The sequence below is a fragment of the Moschus berezovskii genome, chromosome 20, assembly GCF_049115385.1.
Source record: "Moschus berezovskii isolate FMDL1 chromosome 20, NW_MosBer_1.0, whole genome shotgun sequence".
Taxonomy (NCBI): Eukaryota; Metazoa; Chordata; class Mammalia; order Artiodactyla; family Moschidae; genus Moschus; species Moschus berezovskii.
Genome location: NC_142479.1, coordinates 30,741,215 through 30,761,995, shown reverse-complemented (window position 1 = coordinate 30,761,995; position 20,781 = coordinate 30,741,215). Strand labels below are relative to the sequence as shown.

Sequence of the window (20,781 nt, the reverse complement as noted above, 5' to 3'; positions counted from 1 at the left end):
GTTGGTAAACCAACATACCAAGGAAGTTTCTCTGCTTTATTTATTAATCCTTCAGAAAGATTTAGCTGCATCATCATCTTGGATTGTATTCCATAACAAGATGTTTCCTTTCTTGCAGACAGTATCCAAATTAATAGTTACTTAAACGAGTAACTGTTGAATTGATGTTTATGAATTATAGTTCCTTGACTAAGACGTTTATGGTAAATGGATACTACAGTGGCAAGATGTTGTTAGGGGTGAGATGTTAGCTCTGCCTATGAATTAATTTGAGCTAGCTCCTCTTCACATCCAGATTCTTCACTATCAAAATTAGCCAAATTTTTTTCTGATTTTGCACTAATCTGGGATCTGCCACAGCTGACATCATCTGCACTTACCTTATCATCAGCCATGTGCCCATCATGGTACTGAAGCTGAATTTAGTGATGCTGGATTGCCAACAAGCAAATAATTCATTTCCAGTAGTCTCCCAAGAAAGTCTCCAGTGTGTGTAATGCTTGTGCTGTTTGGGCAGCATTCATTTCCTCTGAAATATGTTCTGGATCTTCAGAGTGTGAATAGGCATGTAGCATTTGTATTTGGATTATCTCTGATGGCATTGACTTTGTTAGAAAGCAGGTCTTTTCCTGTTTCATTGCTTGCTAGTAGGCCTTGGAAATTCCCTTAAGCAAAGGCCTGCTTGACTCTCTGTTTCAAAGATCTGTATCACAACTACTTTTAAGAGGATTTTGACCGTGATCTTCTTTAAGGGCTTCAGCTCTGCAGTGTCTTCTGATTGACCTCTTGGCAGAGCTGCCAGCTGACTGTCTTGAGTTACTAGAAATCACCTCATTGGTAGATCCATTACTGTGCTCACTGTTGCTTCCAGGACCACTGCTTCCATCTTCACGACTATTGGCAGTTTTGTCAGAAGTTCTTTGTTTGGATTTCGTTGTGTCTGAAAGCTGCTGTTGCATGTATTTCATTCTTAGTGTAAGTTGCTTATCCATTTCAGTATCACTAACTCCATTTTGATGAGTTTCACTGTTACTTGAGTACCAGCTGCAGGTGTAAAATGTGATGGAGCTGGTCTTCTGAGCTTTTCTTCCTCTTTCTTATTTTCAATGGGAAGATAAGTATTTAATAAAGATGCAAAAGAGCTGCTTAGTTAACTGAGCCTTAGCTGCTAGTACGCTATTCCATAATGCTTTAATTAACATCAGTGCCAAGTGCAGTGTCTGTTCAGTATGAACACTTGGCTGAAGACCTGAAAACAGATTAAGAAGATGTCTAAGAGGAACTGGATCCAAATGCTTGATGAGTAAAGGAAATAAGTCATGTATATACCAACCACAGTGTTTCAGCTGTGCTGCAGCCCATATGTAGTCAATATGCTAAGGATTCAGTCATCCTGCTGCTGCTAAAAAATTCAAAGTCACTTGACAGGGTTTGTTAATGTCACTATGTAAATCCAGTCCATATATATGCTCTACCGTACTGTTGCTTATAAGCCAGTCTGCAAGTTCTTCTTCAGTGGACTGTCTGTGGCTTATGCCAATGGCTCATTATTACATATATTGTTGAAGGTGTTAAGTTGATTCAACCAACCTCTTAGTCAAACGAGATCACATAAAGTACTTAAATGCAAGATCTAGGCTTACTTTATTTTATCAAAGCATAATGTTGTATCCAGTGGTTCTTTCACTGTGCTACACATTAAGTCATCCATCCTGTGAACCCCACTCTCTTAATTCCTGACCAGGGAGCTTGCATAAATATCTGATAATGTAGGGCCTAAAAGGGACAATGTGCTGCATGACAGCAGCCATATCCTAATACTAGATACAACTGTAGTAAATCCGTGTGCTATAAGAAATGGCAAAGTTTTTAAGAGTTCCACGTTCAAAGCAATCATTCATGAGAGGTCATTTTCCCCACCGAATAAACATAATGAAGTAAATGCAGTGGTATTTCTACATCATTCATATCACTGATTGTCCCTAATATATCGCTTTCTTAGGTTCATATATCCCCTATAGTAAGATGACTATTAAGCTTGTAGGCAGTATATCAGGGAAATTGAATTTGAAAAATTTATGCCACACATAGAGTTTTCTTTCTCATCTCTACTTCATAAACTGAAAGGATCAGAATTCCTGGAAAATTCCTCCTCTGTCAGATTACAAATTCTTAATTATTTTTTTCTATTGATTTTATCATTCTATACTCCTTTATTATATTCTTTTTATATTCAGTGGTTTTTCCACTCGGTTATGCTCATCTTGTCAATGTGGAAATCTATGTTAATAGTAGTACAACGTTCACACAGCTGGATCCAGAGTTTTTGAACTTGGCCAGTCACTAAGTTATTAAATGTGTACCCTACTTGGTTAAAAACCTTCAAATGCTTGTATTCCTTGAAGCAGCACAGATATTGCCTCTGTGTCTGAAAATTGATATAAGCAAATATTTTGAAAGCATGTTCCTTTCTGAACTGAAGTTTATCAGACCTTCTGTATCTGATACTGGATCCATGTATTACTACCTTCAGTCCTGTAAATTAAGACTCATCTGTCCTCAAGCAGTGAGATACCTTGGTGTGACTTGAAATTGCAGAGCAAAGACTTGGATTTTTTTAAATGTAAAAAAAAAATGTTCTCTTGTTACAGAAATGTTTGATAAAAAGTAATTTGTCAAGTGTCTCAACCAATATAGGTTGAATTCATGCTTTCCATAAAAATTTTGTGTTTAGGCTGCTGAAAGCCTTCACAAGACCATTGTTAAGAGGCGAATGTCTCATGTGAGTGGAGGAGGATCCATAGATTTGTCTGACACGGACTCGCTACAAGAATGGATCAACATGACTGGCTTCCTTTGTGCCCTTGGGGGAGTGTGCCTGCAGCAGAGAAGCAATTCTGGCTTAGCAACCTATAGCCCACCCATGGGCCCTGTCAGTGAACGCAAGGGTTCCATGATTTCAGTGATGTCCTCAGAGGGAAATGCAGATACACCTGTCAGCAAATTTATGGATCGGCTGCTGTCCTTAATGGTCTGTAACCATGAGAAAGTGGGACTTCAAATACGGACCAATGTTAAGGATCTGGTGGGTCTAGAATTGAGTCCTGCTCTTTATCCAATGCTTTTTAACAAACTGAAGAATACCATCAGCAAGTTTTTTGACTCCCAAGGACAGGTAAAGTGTTCTCTATTTTATTTTTTACCCTTTGCTGTAAATAGTGACTCATTTGAAATAATGAAGCCTTTTTCTTTTAGGTTATTTAATTTTGATACTGGCATGGACTTTCACTTATAATTTTAAAAAGTAGATAAAAACATTGCAAAAAGGAGAATCATCTAGTTGAGGAATTTGTTTGCTTTGTAGGGACTCTGGTCTGTGGGTGTGCCGGGGGTTAACAATGTCTTGGTCGTGAACATGAGCATCTGTGTATATCTATGTGCCTGTTTGAATATGTGCCCATGGGTATATTTCTGCATGTGTATGACATTTACCTATGGTCTGTCTGCTGTGCATTGATTCCCAAATCAATCAATTCCCAATGTTTTGTTCTTTGTATAGGTTTTGTTGACTGACACCAATACTCAGTTTGTGGAGCAAACCATAGCTATAATGAAGAATTTACTAGATAATCATACCGAAGGCAGCTCTGAACATCTGGGACAAGCCAGCATTGAAACAATGATGTTAAATCTGGTCAGGTAGGCACTCTATTGAAGTGTAGCAGACACACATTGGCATTGGTAGTTAGCAATAAAATAATTTGCCATCCTTTTCTTCTTGCACCCAAATCAGGGTGTGATAATAAGGTAATTAGAAAATGAAATTGCACGTATGAGCAAAATGAAAATCTTATAATTTTTATGGTTACATTTAATCATTTTACTTAGCGGTGAAAGCATTTAGAAAACCTTTTCCTTCATTTATGTCTGATCACTTTTTTTTTTTTTAATGCTTCTGTATCTAAATAGATATGTTCGTGTACTTGGAAATATGGTCCATGCAATTCAAATAAAAACAAAACTGTGTCAGCTAGTCGAGGTAATGATGGCAAGGAGAGATGACCTCTCATTTTGTCAAGAGATGAAATTCAGGTGAGTCCTCAAAGACCAAAATAAAGTCTTGTAAATTTTACTGTGTTGAGTGAAGTACAGAAAAATAGTGGCACCTGGTTATCATGGGAAGCAGGAGAGGTGGAAAAGAAGTATTTTATGTGTTTTTTTCCTTCAGATCATTTTAAATTTCCCAAAGCTTTGTGCCCATGACAGTGCTCCCTTTTTCTGAAATTATACTACACTTGAACTAAGAATTTGATTCTGTGTCCAACTGATAGCGTTGTTGTTGTTCGGTCTCTAAGTTTTGTCCGACTCTGCAACCCCATGGACTGAAGCATGCCCAGGCTTTTCTGTCCTTCACTGTCTCCTGGAGTTTGCTCATATCCTTGTCCATTGAGTCGGTGATACTATTTAATCATCTTGTCTTCTGCTGCTCCCTTCTTCTTTCAAAGTCTTTAGATAAGGAGTAAGGTGGTAGATCCAGAGAGGCAATGGCACCCCACTCCAGTACTCTTGCCTGGAAACTCCCATGGACGGAGGAGCCTGGTAGGCTGCAGTTCATGGGGTCGCTCGGAGTTGGACACAACTGAGCGACTTCACTTTCACTTTTCACTTTCCTGCATTGGAGAAGGAAATGGCAACCCACTCCAGTGTTCTTGCCTGGAGAATCCCAGGGATGGTGGAGCCTGGTGGGCTGCCGTCTATGGGGTTGCACAGAGTCGGACACGACTGAAGCGACTTAGCAGCAGCAGCAGCAAGGTGGTAGATCAGTATACCAGTTGGTGTTTGTGCCCTTCTCTGTTAGATTTGTAGTAGCAATATCTCTTTAATGAAATTGTCTTATTGCCTGAGTGGTTTGGCAAATTACTTGAATTATTACACTTTTAATCATACAAGAATTTTTACGTGTGACTTTGAAAAAGCAGTTTCCTTTTTTCTTTTTCTCTCCCATTCTTTAGGAATAAGATGGTAGAATACTTGACAGATTGGGTTATGGGAACATCAAACCAAGCGGCAGATGACGATGTAAAATGTCTTACAAGGTAAAAAAAAAAAAAGAGAGGAAAGAAAAAGACTTCCACATATTAATAGGTTTACTCTAGGCATTAGTACTACTTATTATAGTTTGTATACATACTAATTTATATTGAAATTGTTTTTTTGGGATATCAAGCTCTTGGATTTGGATTATTTAAAAATATTAATATTGTTTCTTTTTAACTAAAAGATTTTCAGTAAAAAGTGAGAGAGTGTTGTTTGAAAAGTTTACGTTGTATCTTTAGGAAAGATAGTCTACAGTTGGAAAATAAGATATATAAGGTCTTAGATTGTTTTTGTTTTTTGATTGGATAAAGATATTATTTGAAGAACTTAATTGTTTTGCGTCTTTCTGAAATGTAATTGCTTAAGTTTGCTCTAATGATAAATACTTACTGCCATGTATTGGAAATATTTAAACATTAGGGCTTCCCTAGTGGCTCAGAGGTTAAAGCGTCTGCCTCCAATGTGGGAGACCCGGGTTCGATCCCTGGGTCGGGAAGATCCCCTGGAGAAGGAAACGGTAACCCACTCCAGTATTCTTGCCTGGAGAATCCCATGGACGGAGAAGCCTGGTAGGCTACAGTCCACGGGGTCGCAAAGAGTCGGACACGACTGAGCGACGGAACGGATGAATTATGTAATAGCTATTCGCATATATTTCTTTGGCCAGGCTTGGTTCCACAGTACATGCTTTTAATTTAAGGTAGTCATTTAGCCAAGATTACTTTGTAGAAAGTTATCATTGCCCTTTGCCTAACTTGAAGTGTCTTTGTATTCTGGGCTCTGCATGTTAGCTCATTGATTATTTGGGTTTTCATAGTATTGTTTAGGGCTTCCATTATTGCTCAGTCAGTAAAGAATCTGCCTGCAATGCAAGAGACCTGGGTTCTATTCCTGGGTCAGGAAGATCCCCTGGAGAAGGAAATGGCATCCCACTCCAGTATTCTTGCCTGGAGAATCCCATGGATAGAGGAACCTGGCAGGCTACAGTCCATGGGGTCACGAGAGTCAGACACGACTTAGCGACTAAAAAGAGAGAGAGAGAAATGTGTTTAATGAAATAGGTAGTTATAAAAGTTCATGTCTGTTAGGAAGATATTTATTTGAGGGGAAGGTGAAGTGTAAGAACTTGAGAGATTTGTGGTCTTAAAATTTTTTTTTCTTCAGAGATTTGGACCAGGCAAGCATGGAAGCAGTAGTTTCACTCCTGGCTGGTCTGCCGCTGCAGCCTGAGGAAGGAGATGGTGTGGAGCTGATGGAAGCCAAATCACAGTTGTTTCTTAAGTAAATTTCAGTTGCCAGAAATAAAAAGCAAAAAACAAAGCCCCATACACAACAAAATGAAATATAATCGAAATAGCAAATGATTATATTTAGAAAATGGACCTCATTGCCTCATTATTGTGAACATCAGCTGCTGTCTCACAAAATACAATACTTTCTTGAAGCAGTAGTCCCTATTTAGGGCTGGTATAGGAAAACAGCCGTGTTTTGTGGTTTTTCTAGAAAATATAATTTGATCAGTGAATTTTTATAGACAATAAAATCCAGATCACCTAATTATTTGGACCACTAATTTTTATATTCTGAAAATTAAACGTGATACCTTTAACCAGGAAACATTGCATCTGTTTGGTACTTATGTTATGAAATATGTACTGGACTTGATCAAGATAAGATCATATTCAACACAGAACACTACCTAATGAGGCGTGCTGGCTGATTACCCCTAAGACTAGAGAGAAGCAGATGCTAGAGGCACTTGTGATGCACACGTGATGGTTTCAGAATGTCTGATCAGCTTTCTAGTTGATGTGTGTGGCCTTCACGGGGTAAGCATCAGTCTTTTTATTTCTCAGGTATTTCACATTGTTTATGAACCTTTTGAATGACTGTAGTGAAGTCGAAGATGAAAATGCACAAACAGGTGGCAGGAAACGTGGCATGTCGCGGAGGCTGGCATCACTGAGGCATTGCACAGTCCTGGCAATGTCAAACTTACTCAACGCTAACGTGGACAGCGGCCTCATGCACTCCATAGGTGAGATAAAATGAAAGGTTCATAGAGAAATTTAAAACCTAGAGAATTGGTATATAAGAAAAGTGAAATTACTTCAAGAAGACTGTTAGTAAATTTGCATCTGTCTGTCCATATCAGGTTTAGGTTATCACAAAGATCTCCAGACAAGAGCTACGTTTATGGAAGTTCTGACAAAAATCCTTCAACAAGGCACAGAGTTTGACACACTTGCAGAAACGGTATTGGCAGATCGTTTTGAAAGACTGGTGGAGTTGGTCACGATGATGGGTGATCAAGGAGAGCTCCCTATAGCTATGGCTCTGGCCAATGTGGTTCCCTGTTCTCAGTGGGTAAGTTCATTGAGTTAAGAGAGGAACAGTGCCTGGCATAAAACAGATGATTTAGAATTCAATTCAGTGAATTATTTTTAAATTGAAGTATGTATGCTCAGTCATGTACAAGTCCTTGTCACTGTGGACTGTAGCCTGCTAGGCTCCTCTGTCCGTGGGATTCTCCCAGCAGGAATACTGGAGTGGGTTGCCGTGCCCTCCTCCAGAGGATCTTCCCAACCCAGGGATAAATTGAAGTATAGTTGATTTATAATGCTTTGGGTATACAGCAAAGTGATTGAGTCATATGTATATGTATGTGTGTGTGTATATATATATGATTCATACATCTTTTTCAGATTCCTTTCTATTATAGGTTATTACAAGATACTAGGTATAGTTCCTGGTGCTGTACAGTAGGTCTTTGTTGTTTATCTGTTTTATATATACTAATGTGTATCAGTGAATTGAATTAATTGCTAAAACTTTTAGAGCTGGAAAAGCTTCAGATATTATTTGAATGATTTTCAGCTGTGGAAAGTGATTGGCTCTTCTAGTCCTCACAAGATTTCTTAATTATGAGGATCTTAACTTCTTACATTTAAAGTAAAACTGAAACTCCTTACCTGACCCACTGAAAAATTCTGTCTGAACACTCAACAAAATAAAATTAAAACCACTGACCTTGTCTGGTGTCTTCATTTGGTGAGATAATTAGAGTTAAATCTCATATTCAGTTGTTAGTAATGCTAGAACTAGAATTCAAGGCTTGTGCCTGCTTACTACTTCTAGTTCAGAACTTTCATTTTTTCTGAAGTGTTACACATTTTTTTAAAACTTTAACACTCTTATTTGCATTTGAAATTATGACTTGTTTTAAATACAAAAGAAATAATATAGCTATTGGCATCTCTTAATAAAAATTTTTCTAAAACCATATCATTTTTGCTAACAGACATGCTAAACATTATTGAGTTTGGGCTTCCCTGAAGTCTTAGATGGTAGAGAATCTGCCTGCAATGCAGGACACCTGGCTTTGATCCCTTGGATGGGACGATCTCCTGGAGAAGGGAATGGCTACCTATTCCAGTATTGCTTGGAGAATTCCATGGACAGAGAAGCCTAGCGGGCCACAGTCCATGGGGTTGCAAAGAGTCGGACATGACTGAGCAACTAACACTTTCACTTCATGCTAAACACTTGAGAAGGGTTGTCCCTTTTCATGTTAAAAAGCTGTTTAGTTTATACTGTACCAAAAGTGATTTCAGCTTAGTAAATTATATCTAATAAGGTAATCTGTTGTTGCCTGTAAATGTGTTTCTGCTTAAAAGCTATAGGATCTTACTCTTCATACTTAAAGTGAAATTCAGACTCTTTACCTTGATCTTCAAGGCTCTATCTAACCTGGGCCCTGCCTCTTCTCTCACATTATCTTAGGCTGTTTTCCTTCTGGCTCACCAAACTTGAACCATGCTGGCCGTCAAACAGATTAAGCTTATTTCTGCCCTTGAGCACCGTTGCTGCTGGTGCTGCTGCCTACAGCACTTATTCCCTGGCCTTTTGTTATTCAAGTTTCCAGTCAGATTTCACTTTCTACTGAGGTTTTTTCTGGTCATCCAATCAAAACCACACCCACAGTCATTTTATTCAATTGCTTGTTATATTTCCTTTGCAGCGTTTATTTACTGTGTGAAATTATCTTGTTTATTTGATTGCTTGTTCTCATTCCACCACAACGTGAAGTAGAGAGCAGAGCCCGTGTCTGTGTTGTTTACTGCAGTAGTTCAGGGTCTTGGAGTAGAGCCTGACATATATAACCATGACTTAGTAAGTGATTGTTTAATGAATAAAGATGGAATCTACTTGTAGGGAATTAGAAAAAGGAAGGTATTGGAATCCTTTTGAAGGCTAACGTTCGTTCACAAATCTTCATGTATTTTGAAAATGGCCATTCTAAATTACCTTTTAGCACCTACTATAATTATTACTAAAAATTCTCAGTAATTTTTTCAATAAAAAAGAATCAAAGTGCAAGAAGCTTTAATCACTTTGTTTTCTTTCAGTAAATAGTTTCTTACATGTTTTATATATGTATTTTTTAGATTCTCATTGGTTATCTATATGTTTTATGTTAAATGGACTTTTTTAAAAAGAGGACTTTTGTATTAAGTCAGATCTATTAGAGCTATATCTAAAGGAGAACAAAATAAAAGATAACCAAAAAATTTTAAATCTATTTTGTAAATTTAAATTCTGATGCCTAAATGTTTTTAGAGTTTTACAGGGAAGGGATTATAATGGAAAAAACATTTAGCACAGCAGTCTAAAAATAGTTCTATTTTGTTACTAAATTATCTCTCATAATTATACTTGGCTTTAAAATGGAATCTAGTCAATTATGTATTATGTAACTATGGGAAGTATAGCAGAATATTGGGTCTTATTTGGCTTCCAGTTATCTGTGGTTAAGAGTGTTAAATTTTTTTCCTTTACTTAAGTAACAGATGATAGTAATCCTGAGACAAGACAGGAATAGAGGAACTACAGGCCATGATCCTGACTTTGTTGTTAGGCCATCTTATTCTGGCTACCTCATTCTCTGTAAATCTCTTACTAACTTGTGTGGTTAAACAATAATTTACAATCAATTCATTTTTATTAAGTGTGCAAAAAATTCTTTATTGTGGGGAGTTTTGAGGGTTATCATTTAGGTACTAGATGGGAGTTAGTTATGCATCCCCACTTTGTATGTACATCTGGCTGATCTCTTGGTTCTGAATGCACTGCTTAGGTCTTTTTCCTGTCTTGCTATAAATCCTGTGGTTTTTCCATTTTTGTTGTTTCTTTCCTCAATTCAATTCAGTCGCTCAGTTGTGTCCGACTCTCCGCGACCCCATGAATCACAGCACGCCAGGCCTCCCTGTCCATCACCAACTCCCTGAGTTCACTCAAACTCATGTCCATCGAGTCGGTGATGCCATCCAGCCATCTTATTCTCTGTCGTCCCCTTCTCCTCCTGCCCCCAATCCCTCCCAGCATCAGAGTCTTTTCCAATGAGTCCCCCTGACCATAGGAGAAGAGTAGAGTTCCGTGGTCACCACAGTCTTATTCACTGTCATTGATTTTCTAGGAAAATGATCTGTTCATGTCAAATTCTCTGCCATCATCTTGTATTTTTACTTTTCCTTCATTATGTCATAGAATTTGAGCTGAATCCTAAATTTTTTCTGTCCAGTGGTAAACCTTTGGCCTCTCTTACCTTCTTATCATTTAATCCTTAGAATTGATAGCTACTGTAGGTGTGCAGAAATAGTCATTTATCATAGACAAATGTACATGGATAAATCCCAGGGGAAAAGTTAATCACTCAGTCACTGTATATCTCAATTCAACAGGTGGTTATCAGCTTTGAATTTGCCTTTCAGTTTCCTGCTTAAGGAAACACTGAACTGTTCACACTAACAGTCTTGCTCTGTTGTCAGGATGAACTTGCTCGCGTTCTAGTGACTCTGTTTGACTCTCGGCATTTACTCTACCAACTGCTCTGGAACATGTTTTCTAAGGAAGTAGAATTGGCAGACTCTATGCAGACTCTTTTCCGAGGCAACAGCTTGGCCAGTAAAATAATGACCTTCTGTTTCAAGGTTTGTATCCATTTATCTTTTTTTGTGTGTGTGTCGGGGGGGATGCACAGGTCTGCCAGACAGTGATTATGTACAGAGCAGAATGTCTTTTTTAATGCAAAATGTTTGGATCAGGCATAATAAATTCCTCCCTGTGTACTTCTTTAGGTATATGGTGCTACCTACCTACAGAAACTCCTGGATCCTTTATTACGGATTGTGATCACATCGTCTGATTGGCAGCATGTTAGCTTTGAAGTGGATCCTACCAGGTTTGTCGTCCTCTCATCTGTAACAGCTCTCCAGTTTTTTCATTACCACCACCTGAGGCAAAGCCCTCCTAATTTCTCCCCTTGATTCTTTAAAAGTTACACACAAATACATTTTTCCTAAAGAAAATCACTAATAACATTTAAGGTATCTTTGACTATCACCTCTAGAGACAGCACTGTAACTAGTTAGGCTGTTCTATCCTTTTTATAGTGTATTTGCATGTATGCATTTCTAGTTGTAGAAACTATATTATAATGTGAGCACTTAATATCAATGTAACATTGTATATATGGTTTTGCAGCTTTTTTTAAAACATAACCTTGTGTCTTATTAACATCATTGTTTGTCAGTGTAGAAAGAATATGAATCTTATTCTTTTTAACTGCTCTGTAATATTATGTTTGGTTTGGCAATATCATAATTTATTTAGCCAGTGTCATATTAATTCCATTGACTTTTGTAGTAACTTTCTAATTATTGTCCTAGCATTTGTGTTTTTTTTTTTTTTTAATTTGCAGGTCATTTGCTATAGGAACTATTCTGAAACCTAAATTTTTTTGGTCACTTTTTTCTCAGAAACCATCAGTTGTTCCCAACTGACTGCAAGAAAAAATACAGTCATCTGACTATAATCTATATCACTGCTTGTCATTCTTTCATATCATCTCTTTTCTTTAACTCCAGTGAAATATGCACATGTTACACATTTTTAAAGTGACTTGACATGTGGGGCTCATTGAAATTAGAGTTGCAGTGATGGACAGGGAGGCCTGGCCTGCTGTGATTCATGGGGTTGCAAAGATTCGGTCACGACTGAGTGACTTAACTGAACTGAACTGAATAAGTAATATTTGTTTTGCTTTGGCTCCATCCCGTCATTCTTTCTGGGGTTATTTCTCCACTGATCTCCAGTAGCATACTGGGCACCTACCGACCTGGGGAGTTCCTCTTTCAGTATCCTATCATTTTGCCTTTTCATACTGTTCATGGGGTTCTCAAGGCTAGTATACTGAAGTGATGTGCCATTCCCTTCTCCAGTGGACCACATTCTGTCAGACCTCTCCACCATGACCCATCCGTCTTGGGTGGCCTCACAGGGCATGGCTTAGTTTCATTGAGTTAGACAGGGCTGTGGTCCATGTGATCAGATCAACTAGTTTTCTATGATTATGAATTCAGTGTGTCTGCCCTCTGATGCCCCCTTGCAATACCTGCCGTCTTATTTGGGTTTCTCTTACCTTGGTCGTGGAATATCTCTTCACAGCTGCTCCAGCAAAGCGCAGCCGCTGTGCCTTACCTTGGACGTGGGGTAGCTCCTCTCCGCCACGCTTCTGCGCATGGTCGGTTGCGCCCTTTCTCGCAGAGCCAGTGTCTCTCCTGTCTGCGCTGCGGGAGTAGCTGTGAAAAGAGAAGAAGCGAAAAGCAAAGGAGAAAAGGAAAGATATAAGCATCTGAATGCAGAATTCCAAAGAATAGCAAGGAGAGATAAGAAAGCCTTCCTCAGCGATCAATGCAAAGAAATAGAGGAAAAAACAGAATAGGAAAAACAAGAGATATATTCAAGAAAATTAGAGATATCAAGGGAACATTTCATGCAAAGATGGGTTCGATAAAGGACAGAAATGGTATGGACCTAACAGAAGCAGAAGATATTAAGAAGAGGTGGCAAGAATACACAGAAGAACTGTACAAAAAAGATCTTCACAACCAAGATAATCACGATGGTGTGATCACTCACCTGGAGCCAGACATCTTGGAATGTGAAGTCAAGTGGGCCTTAAGAGAGCATCACTGCGAACAAAGCTAGTGGAGGTGATGGAATTCCAATTGAGTTATTTCAAACCCTGAAAGATGATGCTGTGAAAGTGCTGCACTCAATATGCCAGCAAATTTGGAAAACTCAGCAGTGGCCACAGGACTGGAAAAAGTCAGTCTTCATTCCAATCCCAAAGAAAGGCAATGCCAAAGAATGCTCAAACTAGCGCACAGTTGCACTCATCTCACATGCTAGTAAAGTCATGCTCAAAATTCTCCAAGCCAGGCTTCAGCAATATGTGAACCATGAACTTCCAGATGTTCAAGCAGGTTTTAGAAAAGGCAGAGGCACCAGAGATCAAATTGCCAACATCTGCTGGATCATGGAGAAAGCAAGAGAGTTCCAGAAAAACATCTATTTCTGCTTCATTGACTATGCCAAAGCCTTGACTGTGTGGATCACAATAAACTGCGGAAAATTCTGAAAGAGATGGGAATCCCAGACCACCTGACCTGCCTCTTGAGAAACCTGTATGCAGGTCAGGAAGCAACAGTTAGAACTGGACTTGGAACCAAAGACTGGTTCCAAATAGGAAAAGGAGTACGTCAAGGCTGTATATTGTCACCCTGCTTATTTAACTTCTATGCAGAGTACATCATGAGGAACACTGGGCTGGAAGAAGCACAAGCTGGAATCAAGATTTCCGGGAAAAATATCAATAACCTTAGATATGCAGATGACACCACCCTTATGGCAGAAAGTGAAGAGGAACTGAAAAGCCTCTTGATGAAAGTGAAAGAAGAGAGTGAAAAGGTTGGCTTGAAGCTCCGCATTCAGAAAACAATGATCATGGCATCTGGTCCCATCACTTCATGGGAAATAGATGGGGAAACAGTGGAAACAGTGTCAGACTTTATTTTGGGGGGCTCCAAAATCACTGCAGATGGTGATTGCAGCCATGAAATTAAAAGACGTTTACTCCTTGGAAGGAAAGTTATGACCGACCTAGATAGCATATTAAAAAGCAGAGACATTACTTTGCCAACTAAGGTCCGTCTAGTCAAGGCTATGGTTTTTCCCGTGGTCATGTATGGATGTGACAGTTGGACTGTGAAGAAAGCTGATTGCCGAAGAATTGATGCTTTTGAACTGTGGTGTTGGAGAAGACTCTTGAGAGTCCCTTGGACTGCAAAGAGATCCAACCAGTCCTTTCTAAAGGAGATCAATCCTGGGTGTTCATTGGAAGGACTGATGCTAAAGCTGAAACTGCAATACTTTGGCCACCTCATGCGATGAGTTGACTCACTGGAAAAGACTCTGATGCTGGGAAAGGTTGGGGGCGGGAGGAGAAGGGGACGACCGAGAATGAGGTGGCTGGATGGCATCACCGACTGGGATGGGTGAACTCCGGGAGTTGGTGATGGACAGGGAGGCCTGGCATGCTGTGATTCATGGGGTCGCGGAGAGTCGGACACAACTGAGTAACTGAACTGAACTGAACTGATATGCTGGATATGAAAGGAGGTTCAAAATAGGGCCTGAATGGTCCCAAAATATTGAAAGCATGTCAACTTTACTGAAGTCATGGGAAATAAAAGTTTAAAATGTGAGATGCCCTCTCTTACTAGATGGACAAAAATTTTTTTAAAAATTAAAAATCATGTGTTAAATTTGTGAAAATATAGGAGGATAATTGGGCTTCCCAGGTGACACAGTGGTAAAGAATCCACACCAATGCAGGAGATGCAAGAGGCATGGGTTTGATCCCTTGGTGGGGAAGATCCCCTGAAAAAGGAAATGGCAATCCACTCTGGTATTCTTGCCTGAAAAATCTCTCGGACAGAGGAGCCTGGCAGGCTACAGTCCATGGAGTTGTAAAGATTAGGACATAACTTAGTGGCTAAACAACAATAAGAGTTTTTATACACAGTTCTCAAAATTGCCTTATATATGTATTTTTAATAATTGGCTTGTTGAATTCAGGATTCCAGAAAAATCTCAACATTGCATTTAGCTGAATATTTCTTTAAGGAGTCTCTTTTGAAGAGTATGTCTGTTAGTTTGTTTGCTTTTAACTGGTTTTGCTTTTTTTTTTTCTCTCTTGGTAGGTTAGAACAGTCAGAGAGCCTTGAGGAAAACCAGCGGAACCTCCTTCAAATGACCGAAAAGTTCTTCCATGCCATCATCAGTTCCTCCTCTGAATTTCCCCCTCAACTACGAAGTGTGTGCCACTGTTTGTACCAGGTATGCTTAAGGTTAGAGATTACCATTATGAATCCACAGCTACATTTAAAAGAATGCTTTACCAAAGAGGGGTTTAGCTGCTAAACCAGCTGCTGATAGTGGGTGCTTGGTAATACTGAATCAGTTTGGATGAACCATACATTAAGAATTGTTTAAATTGACTTTAAAAATACAAAGTAGTTTAATGGGGTACTTTAAAAATAATGCATTTTCCTTGCATTGAGAACAGGTTTAAAATGCACCAATCTACTGGGTATGGTAGCTGTGATTGAAGTTAGATATGTTACACAGTTTTTGTTGCTGATTTTATCTTTTACCTGAATTACTCATGGGGTTTTTCACATATGAGGTCAGTCACTTCCTTGCTTTTTGTTTTGTGAAATGCTTAATCTCTGATTTTGATTTCTTCTCTTAAATTAATTTATTTAATTAATTTCTTCTCTTAAACTGTATTTGGTTTGTGTCAGTTTTCCCCAGGACAAGCTGATGTTTATTTTATATAGAATGCTACTTATATTGCATCATCATTCACATTCAATCATTAGACTTTCCAACACTAGAGCTGCAAGTAATGCTTCTGAGTTCAGATGTTTGTTCACAGTCATCCCCTACTTGCTGAGGAAATTACACCTGTGTTCTATTATGGCTTCCACAATGTTTTTGATTGGCATATGCAGCTTCAGAAATGGTTTAATCATTCCAAGGGAGATTAGTGCAAATCCACATTAGCCTGTTAAAACTGTGATTCTGGAAGAAACATTAATGGATCTGGAGTTTGGGACAAGGTCAGGTGTAGGAGAAAGAATTTATGCGTTTACCAAAACCCATGCCTTTTGTGTCTTTTTCTTTGCAGAGTTATCCCCAGCCATTTGTTTTTAGAACAGGGCTTCAGTTGCTTGGAGACATTAGCAAGATCAGTGAAATCATCATTTTAAAAAGCTGTTTCAGGCTGCTCTGTGTGAATTTTTCCCCCATTGCTATTTATAAAGATGTATCTGCTGTATCTATAAAAAAAAATGTTTCATCATATTCATAGATGATGAAAAGCATACTTAGCATTAAAACTCTCTTAATTTAATTTATCATGACTTTTCCTGCCTTTTTCAAAATAGCTTGAGGAAGCTTAGGAGAGCCCCATATGAGTTTTGCAGGTAGTTAAATCTGAGACCAGAGGATAGTTTATAGTATGAAATCTAATTCAGTAAATAACATCTTAAGTTTGGGCATTATTCAGGTTTCTCTTTTAAGTCCAGTTCAGTCCTTCTTCTGTTCATAAAACTAGGCAGATAAGAAATGGTAAGCACATGTTAAAAATAGTCTGTACCAACTTCTTGGTTGGTCTGATAATAACTTTTCAGAGAGCAAATGAATTTCTAAAGTGGCAGTGGCTTTGACTTTAGTTGGTTAAAAGTGATCGAGTACTGACTACCTGGTTACATATATGGTCTAGTAGATTTTAGTAGAAATTCTTCATGTAGTTGTCTCCCTAAGAAAAAAAATTTTATATCATTAGCAACCTTGGAAAAGGAAAAAAGAGCTAAGTGCTTGGCACTTAGTAAGTACTTAGGAAATATTTAGTGAAGGAATAAATTACCCAATTCCTCCCACCCAAGTAAACAAGATTCTTGCCAACTTTCATAGTTAGGAAGGGAAGGAGGTAGTAAAAATAATGCAGAAAATAAAGCCAGGTGATAGTTGGTCGATAATTAACCATGTGTGTTGTGCTTTTTAAAACATTCCATAATACAGTATCCCATATTACAACAGACCTAAATCATTATATTAAAATTTCACATACAATTATTCTTCTTAAGAATATTATTTAAATGTTAGTGCATTTTTTGGAACTGTTGGATAAACTTATTATTGGAATGTACATTACTATAGAGGATAGATATGCTATGTTATTTATAAATACGGGTTTGTTTTTTAGTGATTGATAATGGGAAATTTTACATTTGCTAATTAAAAAAGAAAAATAAACTTATATCTCAAGATATTCTTTCATTGAGTCTCCTTGCAAATATAGTTTTCCCCTTAGTTTGCTCTTTTATTTTTATTCATCTTCCATCTTCTGGCTTTTCTTTGCCCTTTTGACTTTGGCAGTAACATAATGGTACCTTTGTACTTTTATGTTCTGCTGGGAGGGATAGTAGTCCATTGTTTTTTTTCCCTCTGGTAAATATGTCTCCTGCTTTGGGACCTGTTAGGGAAAATTTGAAAGCTATGTGACTACATTGCTAGCTAATAAATTTCTCTGAGCTTGGTCTTTTTACTGGAGTTAGTATTTTTGACTGTTAAACCTTTTTAAAATCATGCTTTATCTAGTTCTTTCATTTTATATGCCTCCTTACTTGGCAGTCTGGGTTAAGGTTATATCGGAATGGCCATGTGTTAGATTTATTACTGAGACATTTTTTCATGTGTTTATTTCCACTTTCATCCTGATAGTTTTGGAATAATGAGAAAGTATTCCCAGAGTGGATGTTCTCCTAAGTTGTGGTGAGAGAATTCTGAGAAAGAGCTAAATATAATTCTAAACAAATGTCATCTTTTCCTGGCAAATCTGCTTCTCCAAACAGAAGTAGTTTACAGAAAAAAATTAAGGGTATAATTGATGGTTGTATACCATGATTGAAAACAAAAAGTGTATAAAACTGCATTTTTGTGATAAATTGGGTTATTAGTGCTTTTAGTCTAAAGTTTGAATCAAAGCTCTTTGAGACAGGACTGTATCTTCTTATTTGCTATCTTCCAGTGCTTAGAATGGTATCTAGCAATTAGGTGCACAGTAATTGCTTGGATGAATGAATGGACCGATGGATATGCAAATCAAACTAACTTTAATCTCAAGTTATGGTGTTGAATCACAGAAATCCTAGAATAAAATGCCTTGTATGGTAGATTGAAGAATTCTAATTTGTTTTCAAAATATTTTAAAAGTAATTTTTTTTAAACTTTTAATTTTTTATTGGGAGAGAGCTGATTAACAATGTTATGATGGTTTCTGGTGAACAGTGAGGGGACTCAGCCATCCGTATACATTGTATCCATCTCCCCTAAACTCCCCTTCCATCCAGGCTGCCACAGAACATTGAGCAGAGTTCCATGTGCTACACAATAGGTCCTTGTTGGTTATCCATTTCAAATATAGCTGTGTGTATGTGTCCATCTTTTAATTTTAATAGAGCTCCTTGGCCTAGAAGTGACTCAGAGGTGAAATCAACATGTCTGTAGATTTGAGAAGCTTTTTGCTGATGGTTTTTTGTTTGAGACATTCTGATAAATGGTCAAATCTGTGAAAATTTTTAAGCAGGCTTACAGTTTTATTCTATGATTTTCTCTGCAGTTTCTTCACTTTGATATTAATGCTTATTTCTAGTTGAGCTGATAACATTCTTTTCCCAAATGTTGCAGAGTTTTTAACCTCCTCTGGTTAGAACTTTTTCAGGAAGCAGCCTGCAAACAAAAATAAGTGAAATTTTAAGAGTAATCTTTCTTAAAAGAGAGAGACTTTTAACTCAGAATCTCTAAAGTGTATTTTTCTAGTATATTTAGCCATTTAATGTTTATTTTTTAATCAGTAGGAATATGAGTTCAGTATCAACTATTGAAAAAAGAACTTTTAAGTCAATTGAAGGATACACAGAGAAGTATATATAAATATATGTAAATCAAGAAAAATTATGTAGACACACAGAAGTATTTTTAGAGTATGATCTACTTGTAATGAAAATTTTATATAAAAAATTCATCAAAAGCTAGGAATTAACTGAAATGTAAATATTAAATAACCTCAGTTCATCTGAGGAGAAAATTTCTGCGATTTATAGCCAGAAATAGTAGATATGATTGTCTCAACATTTCTTGCTATTTATTTAGTGCTTTGGCTTAAAGACATAATAAAGATTAAAATCCAGAAATAAAATTCATCCCTCAAAATTCAGTTGATTTCTAATTTTTTGTTGATTCCATTTGTGTTACATTTTGATCGCGTAATTTTATGTACAAGCCAACATTGTTTTTGTTGCTGTATGTAGTTGGTGCTGTGACTTGTTTGTGCTCATCTCTGTTCTGTAGGCAACTTGCCACTCCCTACTGAATAAGGCTACAGTAAAAGAAAAAAAGGAAAACAAAAAATCAGTAAGTTTGGAGAACTTTTTTTTAGCTGTTTCTTTCAAAGCAAAACAAAAAAATCTTTTGCTGTTTGTTAAGAACATCTTCACTTCGGCCTATTTGACCTTCACTGTAAAATCATTCTACTAATTCTGGCACAAAATAGCTTTCATTTCAATTAACCCTGGAATTAAGTTACATTGAAACATCTCTGTGTTCCTTTGGTTTGATTTATCCCAAAGGCATTTTGGGGTCATTTGGTGCATTTGATATTCCCTGGTCTAATTTTATTATTGTTATTTTAAAAATTATAAATGAATGCAAAAGAAACTTAATTTCAAGGCTTTAGGAAATGCTGACTCTCTTCATTCTTGCTTCTTGTTTGCAGGTAATGTGAGTGATTTCTTTTCCTAGAGATGAAAGTTTTCTTAATTGCTAGAAGTATATAGAAGGAAACTGTCACTTTCTAAATCTTAACTAAAAGTAACTAAATTTTATTTTTTACTTAGATTTTTATCTGGACAGTCTCAGCCAGGATTTAGATAATAGTTCTTAGCTTATAAAAATTCTTATGGTGAAACAAAACCACTTTTACCTTAGAGAAAGTCTTTATAAGCTATTGGGACTGAGAATATAGTACTCTTGAAATAAAGAAAAGCAGTGAGTCTATATTTATAGAGAAACACCTTATTTGCAAACATGATATGCATGTACTACCTGCTTCTGTAAACTTGCCCTAATTTAAAAGGAAGAAAATTATGGTAGTCATAATTATTTTCTTCCGGCAGATGAAATTTGTCCAAAATATTAACATGCATTCATTTTAAATTTGCCATTATCTGTCAGTATGACTGATCTTATTGGGCTTAGTATTACCTTTGTTCATATAATCCAAATGAATTTAGAGAAAGATGTAAAGAAAACCTGCATGAGTCACATAGCTAGTTTACTTTAAAAGGTAAAATTTAGTATATAGTATTCATCTGGTTTCACCTTTCATTTTCGTCTGAGCTTTACCTTCAGTAAACTTCTGTTTTAAATTCAGAACTAAATTAAAATTTAGAGACATATGCTTTTATGTTCATTCAAGAGATTCTTTTCTGGGTATGTTACACAAATTTGGTCAGCCGTGAGCAAATGGATTGGATTGGATGGCCGTCTTGCTTAATAAAAACATTTCTTTCTAATGCTTCTGCCTTCTAATTCTCAGCGTATGTGGATTTAACATAATATACACCATCACTGTTGAAATTAATTTACTGTTTCTAACACTCTTGTTTGGTGTTTACTAATGCCATTTTGTAGTATATTACATAAATTAAAATT

General features: G+C 37.2%; 1 protein-coding gene across 9 annotated transcripts in view; it reads left to right on the top strand.

The window, feature by feature from the left end:
• Positions 1 to 20,781, top strand: part of NF1 (neurofibromin 1) — a 252,176-nt gene that overhangs the window by 122,032 nt on the left and 109,363 nt on the right. For 7 of the 9 annotated variants that reach the window (XM_088828700.1, XM_055401461.2, XM_088828696.1 and 4 more), the window contains 11 exons: positions 2,735 to 3,175; positions 3,560 to 3,699; positions 3,970 to 4,092; positions 5,013 to 5,096; positions 6,262 to 6,378; positions 6,954 to 7,135; positions 7,253 to 7,464; positions 10,926 to 11,087; positions 11,235 to 11,338; positions 15,204 to 15,339; positions 19,420 to 19,482. In XM_088828700.1, the coding sequence (XP_088684826.1) occupies positions 2,735 to 3,175; positions 3,560 to 3,699; positions 3,970 to 4,092; positions 5,013 to 5,096; positions 6,262 to 6,378; positions 6,954 to 7,135; positions 7,253 to 7,464; positions 10,926 to 11,087; positions 11,235 to 11,338; positions 15,204 to 15,339; positions 19,420 to 19,482 (1,764 nt within the window). The remainder of the gene's footprint in view (positions 1 to 2,734; positions 3,176 to 3,559; positions 3,700 to 3,969; positions 4,093 to 5,012; positions 5,097 to 6,261; positions 6,379 to 6,953; positions 7,136 to 7,252; positions 7,465 to 10,925; positions 11,088 to 11,234; positions 11,339 to 15,203; positions 15,340 to 19,419; positions 19,483 to 20,781) is intronic. The other 2 variants (XM_055401480.2, XM_088828698.1) reach the window with 1 other exon arrangement.